Source organism: Pungitius pungitius, chromosome 10, assembly GCF_949316345.1.
Source record: "Pungitius pungitius chromosome 10, fPunPun2.1, whole genome shotgun sequence".
Classification (NCBI taxonomy): Eukaryota; Metazoa; Chordata; class Actinopteri; order Perciformes; family Gasterosteidae; genus Pungitius; species Pungitius pungitius.
The window spans coordinates 6,976,479-6,996,685 of record NC_084909.1 but is presented as its reverse complement, the minus strand read 5'-3'; the positions used below and the strand labels follow the sequence as shown (position 1 = coordinate 6,996,685).

Here is a 20,207-nt window from a genome sequence, read left to right as displayed (position 1 = left end):
ATTCCCGAGAATCCAAACCCAAAGAGTGGCGTTGTTCCAGGGAGTTGCAGTTTTGAGGAGATGCTCTCTGCAGTGGCCGACTTCAAAGCGCCAGTGTTTGAGCCTGGAGGTTCCATGCAGCAGGGCATGTACACCCCGAAAGGTAGGTAGTGGAACGCACAATGTATTCACGGTCCATTGTGGTCACGCGTGTGTTGTTTTGCTATATCCATAACGTCCTCTGGACATACCAAGTACACCACTGTCATTTCAGTCATATTGTGTAACATCAGGCAGTGTATGTGGTTTTTTTTCTTCACACTAGATGCTTAACTCTGATGGGTGGGTATAATGTAGAAAATCCACAAATATTCGTCTTTAAATCTTTCTTGCCACACAAACACTTTTATGAGGAGGAATGCAAATATCGTTCAAAACCAACAAGAGACAGTAAACATATAATGTGTAATACATATTGTTTTAACGACCACACACTCATTTATGAATAGAAAATGATAAGAAATGGTGACTAGGAGTCCATAAGCCTTGGCATTAGATCTGTCAGCAGACCACTTGGGGGCAGGCTTACACCACTCACATGGAGAAAGTGAAAATGGGAAGAAAAAGGAATCAATGTCACTTTGTAACCAGAGGTTAAAAAACATTTATCTCCCCTTTTCCAAACTAGCGGAGGTGTGGGAGAAGGAGTTTGACCCCATCATGGTCGTCCTCCGGACGGTCTATCGGCGGGACGTCCAGTCGGCCATGGACAGATACTCAGCATTGTAAGTTAACACTAATATATAATATCTATATATAAAAATAATGTGCATCAGATGATGAAATCTGTTCAGTGTCATAGGGTCAGCTCTTTCTCTCTGACCCACGATGAGGAAGGTATCGCCTACTTGGTACTCGAGGTGGTTCCAATTAGATGCCTGTCAACAGAAATCAATATTTCAGTCTAAATTCGAATAGAATGGTGGAAATCTTTCTTGTTGGATTGTGGTACAGACATCTCCTAAGACAAACGTGAATGAGATGCCTCGGGGTTAGTCTCCTTATGGTCACTGTGAAGCTGCTAATTACAACCAAGTATCTCCCTGAGAAATAGAAGTTGGGAAGATAACCTTTTTCTAATGGGATTTTAGGCCTTCTTTGGTATTGAAAGCAGTTAATTGTACCACTTTTAAGTAGATTATATTATGCCTTTTTTGTAGGTCTTCTAAACCAGATGAAACAAAGGCACATTTCTCCTTGAAACGTATTGAAGCTGCCATTGCCACCTTCAGAGTCTGACACCAGTCTCATGTTGCTCATTCACACTTTTTGAACATGATGGATTGCCTGTCGGGCCGGCCCTGCTATTCTATAACAATGATCCCATCAGCACTAATCTAGTGAAGCGATGTGCTGCCGGTCGGCTGCTTTGTTGCATAGACTGAAATCTTTTGTCCAGTGAGTTGCTCTGAACAATGCAAGGTGCCACTTCATTCAGCTCTGATTTCTTTAATCGCCTTTCTTCATGTGAATATACAACCCTTCTGATGAAGGGAGCTCCCGCTCTTTGAGCTAAGTAATGATTTACCAATGCCATGTGTATTGCTCGGTCATTCCTCTGATCTGCATTTCTCTCTTGTTGATGGTCATGTCACCTAGTTTAAAGCAGTCTGGCATTCACACCGGCAACCCATGGCCACCCTACAAGGAGAGGACCGCTCTGCATCCGTGTTACAAAGGACTAATCAAGCTGTTGCACTGCAAGACGCTGCACATTGTGATATTCACGCTCCTTTACAAGGTGAGCCTTTTTAACAACTGTTCATGTGGCATAATAATGAGCTGATCGTCCATCTCAATTATTTCCTTGAGCTAAATTAGAAGTGCTTTTGTTTGCCGTATTTGATTGGTGCACCTGTATTCTCACTTGGCTATGGTTGATGTTGACATATTCCATGATATTAGTACAATATGCTCCAAGTATAGATGCAAAATGGAGACTGTCATGTATTGAGAGGGAAACACTTTAGGCCTAGTTGGTATCCGTGGTGAGGGGGAAGGTATTTGTCTGCTCTTCAGCATAAACTGACTTTCTTTCTAGATATGGATGGATCATCCCAACGTGTCGGAGCATGTGCTGTGCATGGTTCTGTACCTGATCGAGCTGGGCTTGGACAACCAGGTTCAAGACAACAAGGAGGATGAGGTGAGAGTCTTTAGTTACAGCCAGGCCACTGAGACTTGTGGTGTCCGTAAGTGTCTCACCGGAACCTATGCCTCCAGGAGCCCTGCATCGAGGAGCACTGCCATGACAGCTGGTTCCCCGGCACAAACCTGCTCTCCAATCTGCATCATGTCATCAACTTCGTGAGGGTCCGGGTTCCTGAAACGGCTCCTGAGGTGAAGAGAGAGGCCCCTCCCAGCACCAGCACTGAAGCTTCTTCTTACGGCCAGGTAAGAAGGCTGAGCTTGATTACATTACCATTGATTACAGTGGGATGTCATTTTAATAAAAACATTGGGATGGTTGGCACTTGGTGGAGTTTGTCTTTAACTTTACGATTACAGTTAAATGCAGGGAAGCTGAACTTCTATATATGCAAGACCTTGACTCTTTTTATGATGAGATTGGAGCTAGAAGGCCAGGCTTACTGGACTTGAACAAATCTGGTGTCCATCCATACTCCTAAATGCCAGTGTCTCTATGTATCTGCTGTAGCCAAGTATCTGCTTGACGGTTCATCCTTGATAAGTGAAGAGTATACCAGCACTGCAATCGGTTTTGTTTTGGGGTCTACGTCTTGGGGTCTAAGATTATTGTCCTCAGTGGTCAATAAAGCAGCACAGGGCTGGTCAGGCCTGGGCCCTGTTCCTGGTACAGGCTAACATAGTTAGCCGGATAAGTTTCTGGATATGATGACGTAGTTCAGGCTTTTTGGTTCCCTGAAGCAGGTTTGGCTAAATCACCATAGCAACACATCGAAAAACCTGAACCTGCTCATTTGAGGCCAGCTGGATTAGTTTGCCACTCCCCTGGAAAAAAGGGCAGCTCTTTCTCATTGATGAAGGAGCAATATCCGTTAGATTAACGCTCTATAGGAGAGTTCTCTGACATCACAAAGACCCGTTATGACATCAGGATGACGTCCTGTGCCAGCACCATCAATGTTGAAGACAAGGAATCATTTATTTACAAGAAGAATTTCCCGTTACGTGGCGAACATCACACGCTGCATCCACTGTCCTACAGGCTGTCTCACACACACGCTCCTACGGTCTCTCATCCTGTACATGTTTGTACAGTGTTGCGATGCAGAGAACATTTGGAAAGCCGCTGCATGTCGTGCTCTTCATAAAGTTCTGTTTGTTTATTTGGTGCTCCTAGTTCTATATGGTCATCTACACGCACATATATATACACATGCATATAATACATAAGCTGATACATACAGTATATCCTCATAACTATTCATTTGTATCAATTAAACTCTTTAGGGTTGTTTTTTATCTACTTATTTTGGAAGAGTTGAGATCATTATTCTCATTGGATCATGATGCATTCCATGAAGCCTACTGCCAGCAGGCACATTTAAAGAATTGATTAGAGTGATGAGGCACGTAAAATGAGCTATACATTTTTCCCAACACTACTTTAACGTTAACTTATGTGCTTGTGTTTGTCGGGGTACAGAAAGTCAGAAATAGTCTGTAACTTGTTGGGTTACAGGTTGGCTCATTTCTGGGGGCCCCCTTTTGTTTTTGTAGAGGTTCGATTCCCTTGAGAACTAATTTCTGATCCGAAAGGTTTTACCGACTTTTATGATTGATAGCCAAACAAACAAACAACGCTATTTACTCCGGTAATCCCCCTACTTGCCCAGGCTCAATGTAGCACTCAGCATTCTATGACGGCAATGTTTGCATAGTACATCAACAAAAACGTGTCATCCCATTTTCTTTTATCTCCCTCTGGCATGTATTCATTTGCATTATCTTTTAGTGGTTTGAGTAACTTCATATTCCTCTTTCATATCATTACTATTGTTGTTGTTGTTGTTGGGTTCGCTGTACTTGCTCTGCAGAACTCCAGGCGTCTTTCAGGGAATTGGAGAGAGGTATCTATCCATGTCTGTGAACGGTCTGATGGCTTTAATGCCACCTCCAGCTGTGTTTGTCTGCATCTTTCTTCACACTTTCGTTTTGTGCTTTCCAAAAGCAAAACCAAGTGGTGTGTGTGTGTGTGTGAGAGAAGGCGCGCTTCAGCAGTTCACCTCACTCCTGACCGCTGAAACTAATTACATGTGAGAAGCAGGTTTGGGTAAATGCTTTTTAACCGCATGGCAGTATGATTGATGCTTCCTTGAGTGGGCTGTATTATATATTTTTATTTAACGGTGCAACTCAGGCCCCCTTTTTTTTAGGTCAGGTCATGGCTGTCCTTCAGAAGGCTTTTGTTCCCGTCAGGATGGTTGGAATTTTCTGCAGGAATATGCTTGTCCTGGTTGATATCAGCAAGTTATTTGTAAACGTCAGCTGAAATTCTACAACGGGCAAATCATGTGTATTGTGCTTGTCTGACTATGGTAATAAATCCTTCCTCCAATCCATCAAAGTCCCTCAGACGACTAGTGATGTAATTTTTGTTTGTATTTGCGTGCTCCCAAAGACGGATCTGACCAAGCACCCTGATGCGGGTGGAATAAAGGGATGCTAGACACAAGAGTGTCCTCTTGTTTATCTTCTCGCATGGTTTGCTGATACGATGTCTGACACTTGCAGTGTTATCTGCTGTGACAACTTTAGTTTGTGTGTGTGACCGGGTTCATTAATGTAGTGCACGTGTCGACAGTGTGTCCATGTAGCATCATTGTTGCATTAACACCGCCAGTCTCGTGTGTTGTCAGCCGTTTTGAAAGCGAATGTTGGCCCGTGGTGTCGTGAGTGGTTTCACACTAAAACATCTGTGATGCTCCATGCTTTCCTAGAACTTGCGGGAAGCTCAGGTGTTCAGCCTTGTGGCGGAGCGGAGGAGGAAGTTCCAGGAGATAATCAACCGCAGCAACACCGAAGCCGCCCAGGTGGTGCGGCCCAAGAGCTCCTCGACACGCTGGGTCCCGCCCGGCACGCCCCCGCAGCTGGTTACGGAGATCCTGGAGATCCGGGAGAGCATGCTGTCCCTCCTCATCAAACTCCACCAGAAGCTGTCGTCCAAGCAGAACTCCCTGTCGGCATCGTGGCTGGAGGATATGGACGCGAGCCGGCACGCTCACGGAGACGGCATCACGGCCATCGAGCGCATCCTCACCAAGGCCGCCACGCGCAGCTGCCAAATCAAGCGTAGCATCCAGGACATTTGTGGGAAGGTGTCTCCTCCCGTGCCACCGAAGAAGAACAGTCCGGCCGACAAGAAAACCATGGATAAGGAAGAGAGGTGACAAAACAAATATTCTCTCCATTCTGCTTTTTTTTTTTTTAAGCCAGATTTGAATTCAAATGTATTTAGTAAGATGCGCTATATACCGTGAGCTGCATCTTTGCAACGCCGCAAAAAATGGGGTCTAATCCAGTTTTCAGGGAATCTCGTCAGTTCCCTTTCAAGTAGGGAAACTGCACAACCTTAATAGGAGCAGGGCAAAACAACTTGACACACATTTCCCCAATAGTCCTTGTCTCCCAGTCACCTCCTCCAATGACGACGGACCGGGCTATAACCATTTAATAACTGCCCGTGCGGTGACGCTGCACGTTAAAGGGCTGTTTCCAAGGCAACCATGAGGCAGTGCGGTCAGTGGCGGTGAGGATTGTTGGCGCCCGAAGCCATCAGTGAAAGCTATTGAGCCGTGGCGTTCCTGTCAGCATTTGTTTATGTCCTCTTATTAGGGACTTAATTTACAGTCCGCCTGGAAGTCTGCACAGTGGGGCTTAACCCACCACGGGGGGCGGGATAATCACCCTTTCCTAAAGTTTGCAACACAGTCAAGCTAAAATGGGACACCCGCCGCGCGTACAACCGCATCACCCTCCACGTGCTGTGGGTGAAACGTGTTCTCAGAAGACACGGTGGGACCAAAACAGGACAAAATCGCAGTCGGGGGCCCGGGTCAATGCAGAAGAAGAGACGCTTGGAGTGCGTCCTCAGTGTTGATTTAGAGGGATTGTTGTTGTATGACTACACACGTTATTCTTGCTCTGTGTGTGTGTTTGTATATTTGTATTCAGTTGGTTTGACAGGGGGAAAAAAACCGTTAAACTGCTGCTGTTCTTCTTTCAGACGTCAGCGAGCAAGGGAGAGACAACAGAAGCTGCTCGCTGAATTTGCCTCCAGACAGAAGAGTTTCATGGAAACGGCCATGGATGTTGGTAAGAAAAGGCCAGCTCCCCTTTTTTGCCAACTTTTGCTTTAGATTTTGTGGTCTTGGAATACATTCAGCATTCACTGAAAATCATGGCAAGATGCACTGAAGAACCGGATTGTGTTTAAATGCACTTCTCATTTAAAACATGTGTTGTGTTATTGAGTCCTAATTTTCAACTATTGTTAATAAATTAGTTTTATAGCAAAGTTAACAATTTCCCCTGGGTGGCAGTTCATAAACCACAGGCCTCCCCCTTTGTATAACTACGGAAACTAACTTTTAACTTAACATCACCTAATGTGAGAGCACTGTTCTAGATATTGATGCCAAATACAGCCGCCACAGCCTCCCGTGATGGAAGGTGCTTTCAAATGGGTTGCTTCTGACACAAGTGTGCAAGACCTCGTAACGCACAAAACATTTAATGCAACGTTTTTGTTCGGAGGACAAGTGCCGCTGGCTGAAATAAACATTTCGTTGCTCTGCGTCTTCACTGGGGCAAGGTGACAGTGGTCTCTGCAGGCCTGTTAGCAGAAATAGGAGGAAGACCCCAGGGGAGCGTGTGGGGGGGGGACATAGGATCAAAGCACTAATAGCGGGCTGGACTCCAAGGGCCCACCATGACACATCATGGTTAGTGAATGAGTAATGGCCGCTGTGATCAGACGGAGCATTCCAGCAGGGCTCCTCTGCATGCTCCCGGCAGAGCAGTTACTTTCCTTGATTTACATTGAACTCCCCGCTTGGATTGCTTTGTGTACCAAAATAAGATTCCAATGCAATTGGTGGGTGGGGGGCAATAACAAACAATTTCGATCATGTGAAACAAACCTAACTATGGAATGTGGAAACTGACCAATACACACATACTGATAAGTTTTCAACAACAAAGTAATTTTAATTTAAAGGTTAAAGAGTCACTGTTACTTAAGAGTTTAATTTCACCTTGTTTCTACTGGAGACTAACCTGCATGCTCCTAACAAGAAAGGTGTTATATTTCTTGATGTCAGTGCCACACACCAAATTCCAGGTCCACATCATCCACAACTTAAGAAGTGTTCTTCAAGGACATGCTGACCTTGGTCAAATTACAACTCTACACAGAGATCACAACTGCAGGAAGCATGGACCAGCTGTGTGTGTGTGTGTGTGTGTGTGTGTGTGTGTGTGTGTGTGTGTGTGTGTGTGTGTCTGCCCGCCCGCGGCTAAAGCTGTGGTGGTGGTGGTGTTGTTGACATCTAATGCATCTTTCATTTCCCCAGGACCACAGTGACCTCTCTTGAGAACATATTCTTTCAAAAAGCAATAAATCAATTTCCCGACACAGCCTGACATTTGTACCCAATATTTACTCCTCAAATTGAACATGGTTCTTAACATTTAAAAGTAATTTCACACAAGCGATTTGTTGCTAGTGCTGTGCCAATCATGCAGATAAGGGTGGCCAGGAGCAAATGTACGCGTGTTCCCAGTTTTGATGGAGGTGACATGCTTAATCGTAATAAGGAAACTACAGGCAGCCGTCAATTATTAAATGCAGTGTGTTCACTCAGAATTGGTTATTTTTAGTATAAATTGTGTAACTGAATGTGCAATTGCCTGTGCCTACTACATGGCCTCTCGGCCCACATTACCTGTGTGTTCGGAGTTCCCAGGGTTTAGTCTTTTTTTTTTTTCTTCAGCTGGTGCCGTGTATTAGAGACGCTTTTGTGAACTTGTTTCTTCTGCTAGAATCCCCTGACACCGAGGCAGCCATGGACCTAGGAGCGTCCGAAGTGATGGAGTCTGAGGTTCTTTATGACTGCGTTATCTGTGGCCAAAGCGGGCCGTCCACCGAGGATAGACCCACTGGCCTGGTGGTTCTCCTCCAAGCATCCTCAGGTACAGCGTGTCCTCCACTCTCAATTATTAACTTGCACAGGATGCATTTTGTGTACTGGTTTGTAGTACGACTAAAGGTACACGTGGCCATTTTACATTGGTTTTTCCAATCTTGCCTTTCACACCAAAACTCTTATCACCTCTTGATCCAAATTTTATTTTATGGGTTCAAAACTGTTTGGCTCATTTTTCATTCACTGTTATCTAAATAATTGCTATGTTTAATTAGTCTCATTGTAAAACGCCTCCGAAGACCTGAATGTTAATGTTAACTTAATAATATCTACCATTGTAGCCTATATCTAGATTGCTCTCATAACTCGTTACTGACGTCTGTGAATGGCTTCCAGTGCTCGGGCACCGCTGCCAAAGCAAAGCGGCAAAGAAGCTACCAACTAGTGACGAAGAGCACATCTACGCTGCGGACACGTGTGGAGTGGCGCATGACGTCCGGCTGACACTCATGCAACGGTTCTTCAAAGATGTAAGTGTCTTAGGGAATATACTGGCAGCTTTATTGCAGGTAGAGATTCAGATGAGTTCTGAATAACCGCTTTTATCGGTCTGTATTTCTTTAAACTGCAAGTGAGCAAAGAGACTAGAACACATTTCTTAAATGCTTGGATGAGTAACATTATTGTACTCTAAGAATCGCTTTTAAAGACGTTATTGCGTGAAGACAAATGCATACACCAGCAGGCAGCATTTCCAGAGCACATTCATAAGTCATCACTAGAAAGTTTCAGTAAAAACTGCTTCGACCAGCTGCTTTCATTTGTTTCGCATGCTGAAGTTTTGCATTGATTAGCTTTCAAAACAAGCCTAAAGCAAAAAATGATTACAACAGTTGAATTGGATATTAATTGGCTGTAAAACGATGTGTGATAGGAAATACTTTATCAATAGGTTGTTCACTGTAGTTGTTTAATTCAAACTTTTCAAAGAATTTATATATCGGTACCACCAAACACACAAAAGACGTGCTCTAATTGCTCATTGCTCATGAATCCTGCAGAGCTCCTGTCTGCAGTCTGTGTCAATAGGTTGGGACGGAGGCGTCTACGTTCAGACCTGTGGACACACTTTGCATATCGATTGCCACAAGTCATACATGGAGTCTCTAAGGGTAAGAGAAAAGCCGACCTTATGGAATGATTAGTCGTCTCATAACGGTAGTGAATTCATCAATGACCGTTTTGATTCATGATTCAAGTATACTCGACTGATGAAAGTTAAATATGGGATGTTTCTTACTCATCTGTTTATTATGTTAGGAGTTTAAACTACTAAATCATTGGAGCCTAGTTCCACTGGTTTAAGTTTTCCCCTGTGGAGATTCTGGGTCACACTTTTTTAGAAACGAGTCAGTCCTGCGTTTCACGTCTAAAACGTCCAGCCACTTCAAGGTTTAAATATTAGATTGCGGTGGTTGAGTTTAACTTTCACGTGTCTTTCCAGAATGACCAGGTCCTCCAGGGCTTCTCCGTTGACAAGGGTGAGTTCACGTGCCCACTGTGTCGACAGTTTGCCAATAGTGTTCTTCCCTGTCGCCCCGGACGGGGCACCGAGGCCGGGGCCTGGCACACGCCCACCAGCAAGAAGACCTTTGTGCTCGTCAAGGAGGTGGAAGATCTTCAGGAGAAACTTGGCCCTTTTCCAGTAAGAGTTTGACTAAAATTATCTGTGAGCGTCAAAAGCGCCAAAATGTCGGCTGTGTTGAACTTTTGATGTAGATGGAAACGGGGCTATTTTATTCTAGGGAGGCCTTTTCTTTTATTGGAGAATTCCTCGATGATGTAACATCACAGACGTCAATAACTAACAGCCAAAAGATTCTGTGACAGAACCCATGATCTATATGGACGGGGGTCGTATTTTTGCCCCTGGAGGGCTGGAAGCTGTTTCCTTGATGGATAGTTGGTATGATTGTTTGCTGCTTTATTACACTGTGCCGCGTCCTTGTGTGGCAGATGGTTGGGACAATGCTACAGTCTCATTGTGTTGAATATCCTACCCTGCTTATGGAGGGGGTTAAAGAAGAAGAAAAGGAAGAAAGGAAGCCTAATTGTCACTAGTTCTATTGCCATTGGATACGTTTGCTAATACAATGTTTTACAGGAGAAGAAGACTTGGCTGTAATTCAAACCATTGTTTAAATGTATTCACCAAATATTTTTGACTTAATGTGGATCATTCTGTTTTATTTTAGACAGAATCCAATTTGAGTAAAGAGATGGAGCTGGTTATTAAAGACGTGAAAAATACCACCCAGAAGAAATACATGGACTATGGCAAGAACCCTGGCTCCCCCGACAATGATTTCCTCTTCATGTACTCTGTGGCAAGGTGAGAGCGGGGTTCAGATGGGAGAAGATTATGTCACTTCTACAACGAATGAATTTACAACTTCTTCTAGACAGGTTGTAAATGTAACCTTTTATTTCTGTGGACGAGCCCATGTACAGCTAACTTGAATCTGCACTCAATTACGTGAAAGTGTGTAGAGATAATTTGGTGCCCTTTAATCCTCCGGGCGGACTGGATGGGCTGATGTTTGCCCGTTTTAAACCAAGTTTCATCGTTAAGAGCCCTTTGCTGGCGGTGGCATCAAATCTAGAAGTGTCAACCCTTTTCCACTCTGCTGGTCTTTTTGGAATCTTCAAAACTCCATTCGGGCCCCTGAAGGCTGAATCGTCACCGCTACTACCCATACCACTGTTGCTTGTATATCTAAAAAACGATTCAGAATGAGATGCACAACCGATGGTGTTTAGTAAAGCGGAGGTGAGAGAACTCACCCCCAGAGGGGCCCCAGTGTTAAAACACGTGAGCAGAGAGAACATGTGACTCAAGGTCCCATTTCATAGAGAATGATTAACTTCATGTACCTCAAGTTTATCAAAGATAAAACCGGTCTCAATCATATTGGGTTGTCTCTCAGCGAGTCTTAGGGTCTCAAGATATCTGTGTCTGCAGTCCTCTTTCTGCACCGCCTCTCTCACACACACATACCCACACACTCTCAACCTGCTCCTTCACCTCCCTTTTAATGTCAGTTGCTCAGCTTGAATAACCAGAATTTGTTCAAGCGAAAAGACTGCAGTGTCCTCTCTGAGTTTTGCTCTCACTCTATTAGCATTTCGATGAAGAAAGGTGCTTCGAGATTGAGCTGAAATTCAATGCGGCAGTCGTCGTGTAGCACGTTCGCTCCAGACGTATCGATAGCTTGCGGTTCCATCTCGCTCAGTGGTCTGTGACTGTCCTCTCTCTTCACACATCGAGCTGCTGCATTGGTCCTAGAAGCACCTGTACCATGTGATACAACTACAATGTTCCACTTTGGCATGTCAGCCTCCCCGCTCCCGAAAAGGCAGAAGAATAACCCTAAACATTTCCAGTCCTTTCTTGGGTATATGTCTCAGGTCAGATAATTGACTGGCCTTCAGTTCACCTTGGGGTCTCTTGCTGCTCTCCACTCCCATACCAAATACTCTCTCTGCCACGCCCTTCCCACGAGCCCAACCATCCAGACCCCTTGCCCACCCAACGTTTTGGTTCCCTCAGCCCTCCACCCTGAACAATAAGATCCCCTAAGTGTGGCTGGCTGCCTGTTGGCGCTCTGAAGTTCAATGAACAGCGCAAATTGCCTGAGGAGTGGAAAATTCCTTTGTCACAGGGGCACTCTTATCAGCAGAAGCCAGATGGAGCCTCAACGTGGCTGCATTATCTATGTGAAATTGCTTTTTTTTCCTTCTCCCAACGAACACAAGGATTTGCCCCCACCTCTGTGGCCCATAGAAAGAAATAGCCAGTGGCGAGATGAAAACGGGCCCAGATCAGTCTTATTTTAATAATAACTATCGGTTTCCACCATCTATGTACTTTGTGGAGCTTTTAGTTTATTTTTTCACTGTTTTGGTACTGGGGAATTAGGATCCAGGAGTGAAATGTGTTTGGATATGCATGGGAAATGCACATTGGGGATTATGCACAAACTGTGGTAGGAACCGCTTTAATGCTAATGGTTCAGCTTGTGTAAAATCAGTCTTGGAAAGCTGTCAGTTACTTGAAGCGGAATTGCCGATTCTAAACAGGCGCCGCAAATGGCTTGACTACGCAGCATCTTTCATTTTCCTAATCAAACGCGTCGAAAAGGGCATGCTTGGTAACCTAAAGCTAATACGATGCCGCTGAGCCATTTAAACCAATGCCTGCATCCATTCTCTTGTGCTTTCACACACTCTGCTTTAATGGCTCCCTGGTGGGAACGTGGGCGCTGAACCCCACCTGAACAGATGATATAATGTACCAACGAAACCACAGAATTCTCTGGCACACAAGTCTTATTGACAAATGATCGCCCTAAGCTATGGCGTCCCATCCCTCGCACAGTTATGCTTGACACTTGTGCTAGGGATGGTTCGTCCATGCGTGTGTTTTACATACATGCACTTGAACTATCACATGTGTACCTGCTGACAAAAAGTCCTGTCTCCCTCTCCTCAGGACCAACCTGGAGTTGGAACTTGTGCACCGGGGAGGAAATTTGTGTTCCGGAGGTGCCAGTGCGTCCGCCAAACGGTCATGTCTCAGTGAGTAGGTCCTCCTGGACCACTTCATCTTTGCTGTCCCGTAATGCCTAATCTCCACTAAGTTTGATGGGTTTGCTAATATGCAGTGTGTGGAGTCTGATGTGTTATTTCAAGGGTAATACTTTCTGGGGGGTCTTTAACTCATGCATGTTGTCAGTGGGCCGCAGTGTTTTGCTGCGGTTTCAAAAAAATCCACTGTTTAATTGTCTCAGATATGAAGGCACGCAATAACAGTGATGTGTTATTAGAGGTGGCTGCATTAATTCCCATGAGCCTCTTTGTAATAACGTGTCTGACTGGCAATCAAAACCACTATACTGTGTAAGAGCTGAACCATTAGAGGACAAATAAAACACAAAGGGTTGCCTAGAAACAGCAGGTGAGGATAGATGCTGTTCTAGGTTAGGCCGAGTCATTTAAGGAGACAAATGGGTTACGGGCTGTTTTACGTGATAAGGGCACGTGTTTAGGGGACGATGAAGACAGTGTTCTTATTTCCTGTATCCGAAGATCTACCACTACCGACAATTATTGCACTGATTGCACGGGCTGGTCTACAACGTATTAAATATTTGTGAATGCAGGCTGGTGAACGGTCAGAAATACGTTTTTTTTTGTACACACACTACTCTCCATTTTCTGTTTGTTTTAATTATTCTGCTAAAGTGTGGGCTGCTGCAGTGCTTTGGCCTGTCTTCCTTGAGGAGCTGAAAAGAGATTTCACATTGGCGGGTTGCCATTTTTTGAGCTACATTAACCACGTCGCCATGCTGATGGCCAAATTTACTCAGTTGCAGTACATTAGTGTTCGTTCATCTCAGGGAAATGGATTTGAAGGAAAGCGGCAGACGTGTGCTAGCTGAGAGCTCACGGGGTCCGTAAGCCCCGTTTCCTCAGTAGGCGCCGCTTCAGTTCAACTGATGAGGACACAATGGGCCACGGGACACGCTGCCTGCAATTCCCTTGAAATGGGCTAAATCCGCTCTGGAGCGTCAGCCTCCAAATAGCTTGTCCTTGGTTTACCTCAATGCAAACATTTGAATTAATCTTGGAGTACTCTTCTACTGTGGGACGTTAAAGGGCAGGTTGAACATGTTGATGTGAACATTGTGCAGAGTCATAGCTGTAATAGTATTATTGAACCCACCTGTTTTTACACTCCACTGTAGGATCATTTGGTGGTAAAGTTCTTAAAATGTAGGGTAGGTCCGGAGAAGGCTTGTTTGCAGCATAGTAACTTTGTCAAACCAGACTTATTTTAAGCTTTTCTAAAAGGGGTTCACATCTCTGAAAGCTTTTTTAAACCCCCCTTCTTCCTACAAAAAGACAGCCAACACTGGCTTTCATATTTAGTTGGAAAGGTTTGAGTCTGCTTTCATTCCTGGGAATTACCATGTTTTTCACTATTTATTCATCTTTCCTCCGTCCTCCATAGTTAGTTCTTGGTGAGTGGTAGGAAACGAGCCTTAGTGAGGACACCTCGGATGCAATAAAGGACCGACGCTTTGCTTCCTTTATGTCCTGTCTTTGTTTACCTCTGGAGGGCAGTGTTGCTCAATGTATGGACACTTCACAAATGTCAAAATGCAGAGCTGATTATTGCAAGCACTTTGTTGCACGACAGCGTCACAACTCCCTGCAAAACTAAATCAAATGGGATTAGTGTCGCTTATTGAAAAGGAGTTTGGTTATACAAGGTTTAGTTAGTTCAGCTGGTTTCAATCATTGTTCATATGTGATTTATGTCTAAAGCTTTCATACTATTTTAGTTTCTGGCTTTTAGAGGCTTTAGATTGAGTTCATAATGAGAATACATTGGGTAATTTGTTGAAGACTAACAAGAAAGACAAGGCCGGGTCCTCACTTTGTATTGAATCAATTACTTAACACATTACAAATTACTTCCTGCATTTATCCCATGTTGAGCTTTGCTGAAATATAAAACGACAAAGCAATCAAAGCCGTGAAATGTTGTACTATCAAAAGCTGGTGTTTACACAAGAGATTGTGTGTGTGTGAGAGAGAGAGAGAGGGAGAAGGGTGTCTCTGCTCGTGTTCAATTAGTTTCACAATGAACAGGTGCGACCCGACCAAAGAGTTGCTCGAGGCTATCGAGCACTACCCATGTATCCATCTGGCCTGACCTGGTTTTATCTGAGCCGAGCCATTCGCCTGCAGTCAGTTCCAGTCAACCGCTTTCATCATTCCATCACCCGTAGTCGCTGGTTTTGTTCCCGTCAGTAACACAACAATGATGTTTTTTTTGGTTTTTTTCCTCCCTTCTTCTCTTTCAGATCAGCTGTTCCACGTGCTGGCCATGCACATGCGTCTGTACAGCATCGATTCAGCCTACAACCCCTGGACTAGGCTGACTCAGGTTACACAAGACCGAGAGGCGGAGTGAGTGACTTTCTCTATCAAGTACCCCAGGCTAACAGAAAATCTATACATAGTCTCTAATTTCCCCTCACACTTTTCCTTCCTCACATAAACATGCAATCAAAGGGCCACTTTGTCCTCTCTGAATGCCACCATTTTGCCCCCCGTCCCCCCAGCCCCTCCCCAACAGCTTTTCTTCCACACAAAGGAGAGCTAAAAACAGAAAAGGCACCATTTGTGGTTTCCATAGATACCAATAATTGCTGCATCTGGCAAATTACCGGGCACTCCGCAGAGCGCCAAACGACCCTGTCAAATTCACTGCACTGAGAACAACTGCACCACAACAACACCGCACCAGCACGCCGTCGCCGCACACACCTGCCCACCGAGCTTCGACGCACACCCGTGTATAACAAAACACAAAAATAAAAGGTCTCTAAAGGTTTCTACCTCGTACACGATCTCTGTCTGCAATCATCACTGTGCGTCAGTAAGTGTTGTTTCACTCGCGCGTGTGTGTGTTTGGTTGTTGAGGTTTATGCTGCTGGCAGCACTAAACAATGGAAGAGGCGCTGGAACAGCCTTTCCTCCCGGTGTAGTGTTTCTAATGAAGTGCTCACGGCCATAGTGAGTAGTGTACTCGGAGGAGCCATTTGGCGTTTAAAAATACTTTTGATAGGGTCTCAGGAGGGAGCGCTGTCATTGACATCCTCAGGCAGTCAATGTCAGCTAGCCTAGTTAAATAGGACGAAGATAAATGTTTCTATAAAGATCCAAACATTGCTCTTGCCTTATTTCTGCTGGATGCACCAAAGAGCCATGAGTCGTGGTTTTAATAAATCTAGTTTGTACGCAGTGGTCTCAGCCGGGTTGAACCCGCTGTCCTCCCGTGCTCAGTGGAATTAACTGGTGAGTGCTTTGGTAATGGAAGGTTTTATTCTTTTACTGCAGGTCTCCTCATTCGAAGCCCCCGAGGCCTTTCAAGGATAGAGTGGAAATGGGAACCTCACTAAATTGTCAACGTAACAAGAAGCCATTTAAATGGAAATGGCACATAATGTGAATATGTAACCAGGACTACATTAAGGCCTTTTCACGCCACGTATTTGTGAGGCAATTTCCAAACGATCCACACGGCGAGACCTTTGCTCACGTAACTATTTCTTCTAAAAGTCCTTTTTCAGACACTACACGGGCGCCTTCGTCGAGCATTTCAGGTCTTGAGTCAAACAATAGTACGATGCTTGTGTTGCTCAGCCGCTATTCCCTTAGTTTTAGTTCATGAATACATGCACGTATGTTTTTTATTTTTCATCGCAGCAGCTCTATGACTAATGTTAAAGCTCCTTTTTGTATGTGTTGCAGCGGCTTGGATGAAGAGAGACCAGAGGTGCCGATGCTGTTTCGAGATGTCCCGTCCCTCCTGATTATCTTTGTGCTCACAATGCCGCAGCCTCTGCGAAAAGGTACAGTTGCCACGTCCGCATCGTGATGCTGGGAGAGAGAGCGGCGAGCGTCTCGGTAGCTGCTCCACGAGGGCGGCCCCATTATCTGTAGTAATCAGCGCTGAGTGCCGAAAAAGAGAAAGAGAAAAAAAAAAAGCTTTTCGCGTCTCTTATCTATGCTCCTTGCCGCCGTTGTTTGGCGCGCGAGGATCAGAGGGAGACGTGACCCCGGCGATGCGAGGGCCGCCCCTCCTTTGGGAGCCCTTCATCTACGGGTTATTCGCCTCATCTCCTCCTGGTTGGTGCTTCCACAGAAAAGGCGGAGGGCGGCCCGACGTCGCGCTTTATCACACCGCAGTCTTGTTTCAACCAGGGACAGTGGAGGTTATTTTAGCCATGACTGAAATGGGGTTTGTAGGAATTGATCACATTGACTTAAATGGAAAGCTTTGAATCAAGGAATTAGAATTTATACAGGGTTGTTTTTGTTTTTTGTCATAATGTTCACATGGGGGAGGTGTTTTGCAGCATAGGAGTGTTACCGTTCATTTTGGAATAGAGAGGCTGTGAGGTGAGGTGTTTTGCTCTTAATTGCTTTAAAGGGCCTCCTTTCGTTCTTCCTTTGTAATTTTGTGTACTTGTGTGTGTGTCGTAATGAGCAGCCAGTAGTCCCTTGCTGTAGAGGAAAACAAATGACTCTCGTTGTGTAGTTTCAAAGCAAACTTAAATATCTTTCTGCCTACATTTTCCACGTGGAAGACTCTGCTAATTATCCTGCACTTATGGAGTGAGGCTCTCTATGTAAGACTGAAGTGCAAAGGCCCTGTGGATAGCTGCCAGCTGGCTTTGTTTATGCTGGAAGATCTTTTCACATTCACATGTTGATTCATTATTGAAGTAATGTAACGCGTTTTGTCATTTGCAATCCCTTCTTGAATCATCTGTGGAAACTGCTTGTCCACTTCCGCTCACCCCTCCGCGTGTCCGTGTGTGTATAATCCGTGCAGAGCACTTTTCCTGCGTGGTGAAGATGCTCTACAACCTGCAGTTCACCCAAGCTGTGGCTGCCCTCTCAACCAAGTTCAGTCCGGAAGAAAGGCAGGCCTGGAGAGCGTCTGGAGCACTCAAGAAGGTAAAGGAGGGGGTGGGGGGGGGGGTCACATGAGCCTGATTCATAATGACCTGCTGTTGCAAAAACCTATTCCTCTTATTTTCCAGCATCACACTCACATTACTTTTCTTTTGCCTTTTTTTTCTTCCTAAATGATGCAGACCAATAAATGAAGTTCTTCAATCGGTTATTTAACCTTAAATGTTCTGTTAAGAAGTATCTACTGTAAACACAATGCTACGGCACTTCAAACGGGGTTAAACTTTTTCAAGCTGCCGTAATGTTTCTATGAGGAGAACTCCTGCTTTATCAACCCAAAGGTGTGGAAAGTCTCTTATCTTTCTCCAGTTTGTCCTCAGATTGTTCCTGGAAATAGTCTATAACAGCAAATCATTGCACTTGACTTAGTATTGAGATGAATTGAACCCCTTTCTGTTCCATTTGGGCCAGTTCCACCGTCAATCTTCATGATGTTGAAAACTGCCGAGAGCGTTGCATTAATTGGCTATCTGTCTTCAGTCTATTAAATCTGTATTAGTAAGTCGCTGGCTTGAATGTCAAAAGACAAATGGCTGTAACCCTCATCCTGAGGGTGTTTCCGTCCCTACAGGTGGTTTGGATTAGTATCTTCCTTCTGCATTGTCCTCAACAGAAGTCCAGCCATTCGCAAGCCGCCATTAGGATGGATTTCAAATACACAATGAGGATGGCATCTATATTTGGTGGGACACCGTTTTAATTAAATTGAAATAGTTGAAGATGCATTCTGAACATAGATCAGAGCCTAGAGGGAAGAAATCCATGGACTTGAAATTCCTCGCCTATAAATCTATGACAAAGTACAGAAGACAAGATAAGACTCCTGTTTTATATTCCACCACCTCCAGCCTGATAAATGCATGCAGCATTTCCTCTCTCTCTCTCTCTCTCTCTCTATAGATATATTTAATCAGACATTATGCTGTGGTATTATACTATAGAAACATAATTATTGTCCTCTGATTATTAGTGTCATCACATTGTACAAAAAGGTATACGCACAAGTGACACATTGGGATTACCAATATATATTATGTAACATTAACTTATACTTAAAAACAATGGACTCGCCGCGCTGTGGCCATTTTATTTGTATGTGTTTTTGTCATTTTGGTGAGGGTCGTATGGTTGTTATTAATTTAGCAAACCCCTGAGGCCACGATGGCAGGTATCTTATCTGTGAATTCATTCATCGGGTGACAATGTGACTCAATAGAGGAGTCATCAATGAGTGGTGCCTTCCTCAGAAGATGAGGGGCTAATTCACGCTGCTGATGTTTGTCATTGCTTCAACAGTCCGTCCACGTTGATCCGAATTCGGCTGGTGATCCTGAAATTTTCCTCCTTCTCCTAAAGATAACGGATAAGCGTTGGGAGGGACTTTTTAAAATGTTTTATAGCCAACTGCAGAATGGCTTGGTTCCCCTCAATTCTGATCTAACGTGAAGTGAATATATTTAAAGCGTAAATCTTTTTAAATGCTCGATTTAATCTTCTTTGTTTGGGATTTTTCTTCCACAGGATCTTGAAAACGCCGACTCATCCTTTGAAGCGCTGCTCAGTCACGTTATCGAGGAGCTCTCGAAGGACAAGAGTGTCTACAAGGTGAACGCTGAGGAAACATTGATGGTGAGCCACCGAAAGGAGCGTCTGGTGCTTCACCGCCTTCCCCACACAGCCCCTCATTCTACTCTTTGCTCCTTTTTCACTCTCTTTGAAACAATGGAATGGCCATTACCATGACAAACTGGGATCTAATGTCTCCACTAATCCCCCAGGGGAGATATATATATCACAGTGTTATCAGCAAGCTGTTGGCTGGTTATTGATCGAGTGCTCCTGTTATTTCCCTCCCCAGCTGAGCTCCAGTGTGTGGTCTCCACAGTCTATCGAGTTCAGCCTTCAGCAGCTCTGCCTGCCCTTCCTGCGACTCTCGTGCCTCCTTCAGCACCACCTCTACGGAGACGACCTGACTGGATGCCTGGTATGTTTCACAATGGACATCATCCAACGTGCAGAAGCTGCTTAAGCCTCATGCGTTTGGCATGAAACCCGCATGGTTGACGTCTCAATACAAGAGACGTGAGCAACCTTTCGTTGGTAGACTCCAGTCTGGATCCTTTTGACTTCCTTAATCGAAGGTGTTTTTTTTTCTCTTGGCGGCGTCTTTTCAGGAGGAAGAGGAGTTCACATCCTTGGCGGTGTGTTTGGGCCTCTCGACCTCGGCCCCTTCCGACATCGTGCACAGTGCCTCGTATCTGAATTGGGCGGTTGGCGCCTTTGACTTGGTGACACAGTGGTGTGCTGAGGTCACGGGGCTCTCTCACATGCAGGCTGACCAGTCATTGGTATGTGTCTGTGTGTGTGTGTGTGTGTGTGTGTGTGAAATTCAGACCAGAGAAAATGTAATATTTTTGTAAT

General features: G+C 44.8%; 1 protein-coding gene across 3 annotated transcripts in view; it reads left to right on the top strand.

The window, feature by feature from the left end:
* The window catches only part of ubr3 (ubiquitin protein ligase E3 component n-recognin 3), a 29,774-nt gene that overhangs the window by 6,819 nt on the left and 2,748 nt on the right, over nucleotides 1-20,207 (top strand). Inside the window, exons 18-37 of one of the 3 annotated variants that reach the window (XM_062564823.1) lie at nucleotides 1-142; nucleotides 668-764; nucleotides 1,639-1,780; nucleotides 2,081-2,185; nucleotides 2,263-2,433; nucleotides 4,062-4,094; nucleotides 4,965-5,410; nucleotides 6,251-6,339; nucleotides 8,068-8,217; nucleotides 8,568-8,701; nucleotides 9,233-9,343; nucleotides 9,676-9,876; nucleotides 10,427-10,563; nucleotides 12,724-12,809; nucleotides 15,104-15,209; nucleotides 16,557-16,657; nucleotides 17,644-17,768; nucleotides 19,308-19,415; nucleotides 19,645-19,770; nucleotides 19,961-20,134. In XM_062564823.1, coding sequence (XP_062420807.1) covers nucleotides 1-142; nucleotides 668-764; nucleotides 1,639-1,780; nucleotides 2,081-2,185; nucleotides 2,263-2,433; nucleotides 4,062-4,094; nucleotides 4,965-5,410; nucleotides 6,251-6,339; nucleotides 8,068-8,217; nucleotides 8,568-8,701; nucleotides 9,233-9,343; nucleotides 9,676-9,876; nucleotides 10,427-10,563; nucleotides 12,724-12,809; nucleotides 15,104-15,209; nucleotides 16,557-16,657; nucleotides 17,644-17,768; nucleotides 19,308-19,415; nucleotides 19,645-19,770; nucleotides 19,961-20,134 — 2,784 coding nt within the window. Of the gene's footprint in view, nucleotides 143-667; nucleotides 765-1,638; nucleotides 1,781-2,080; nucleotides 2,186-2,262; nucleotides 2,434-4,061; nucleotides 4,095-4,964; nucleotides 5,411-6,250; nucleotides 6,340-8,067; nucleotides 8,218-8,567; nucleotides 8,702-9,232; nucleotides 9,344-9,675; nucleotides 9,877-10,426; nucleotides 10,564-12,723; nucleotides 12,810-15,103; nucleotides 15,210-16,142; nucleotides 16,528-16,556; nucleotides 16,658-17,643; nucleotides 17,769-19,307; nucleotides 19,416-19,644; nucleotides 19,771-19,960; nucleotides 20,135-20,207 lie in introns of those variants that run through there. The other 2 variants (XM_037487680.2, XM_062564824.1) reach the window with 2 other exon arrangements.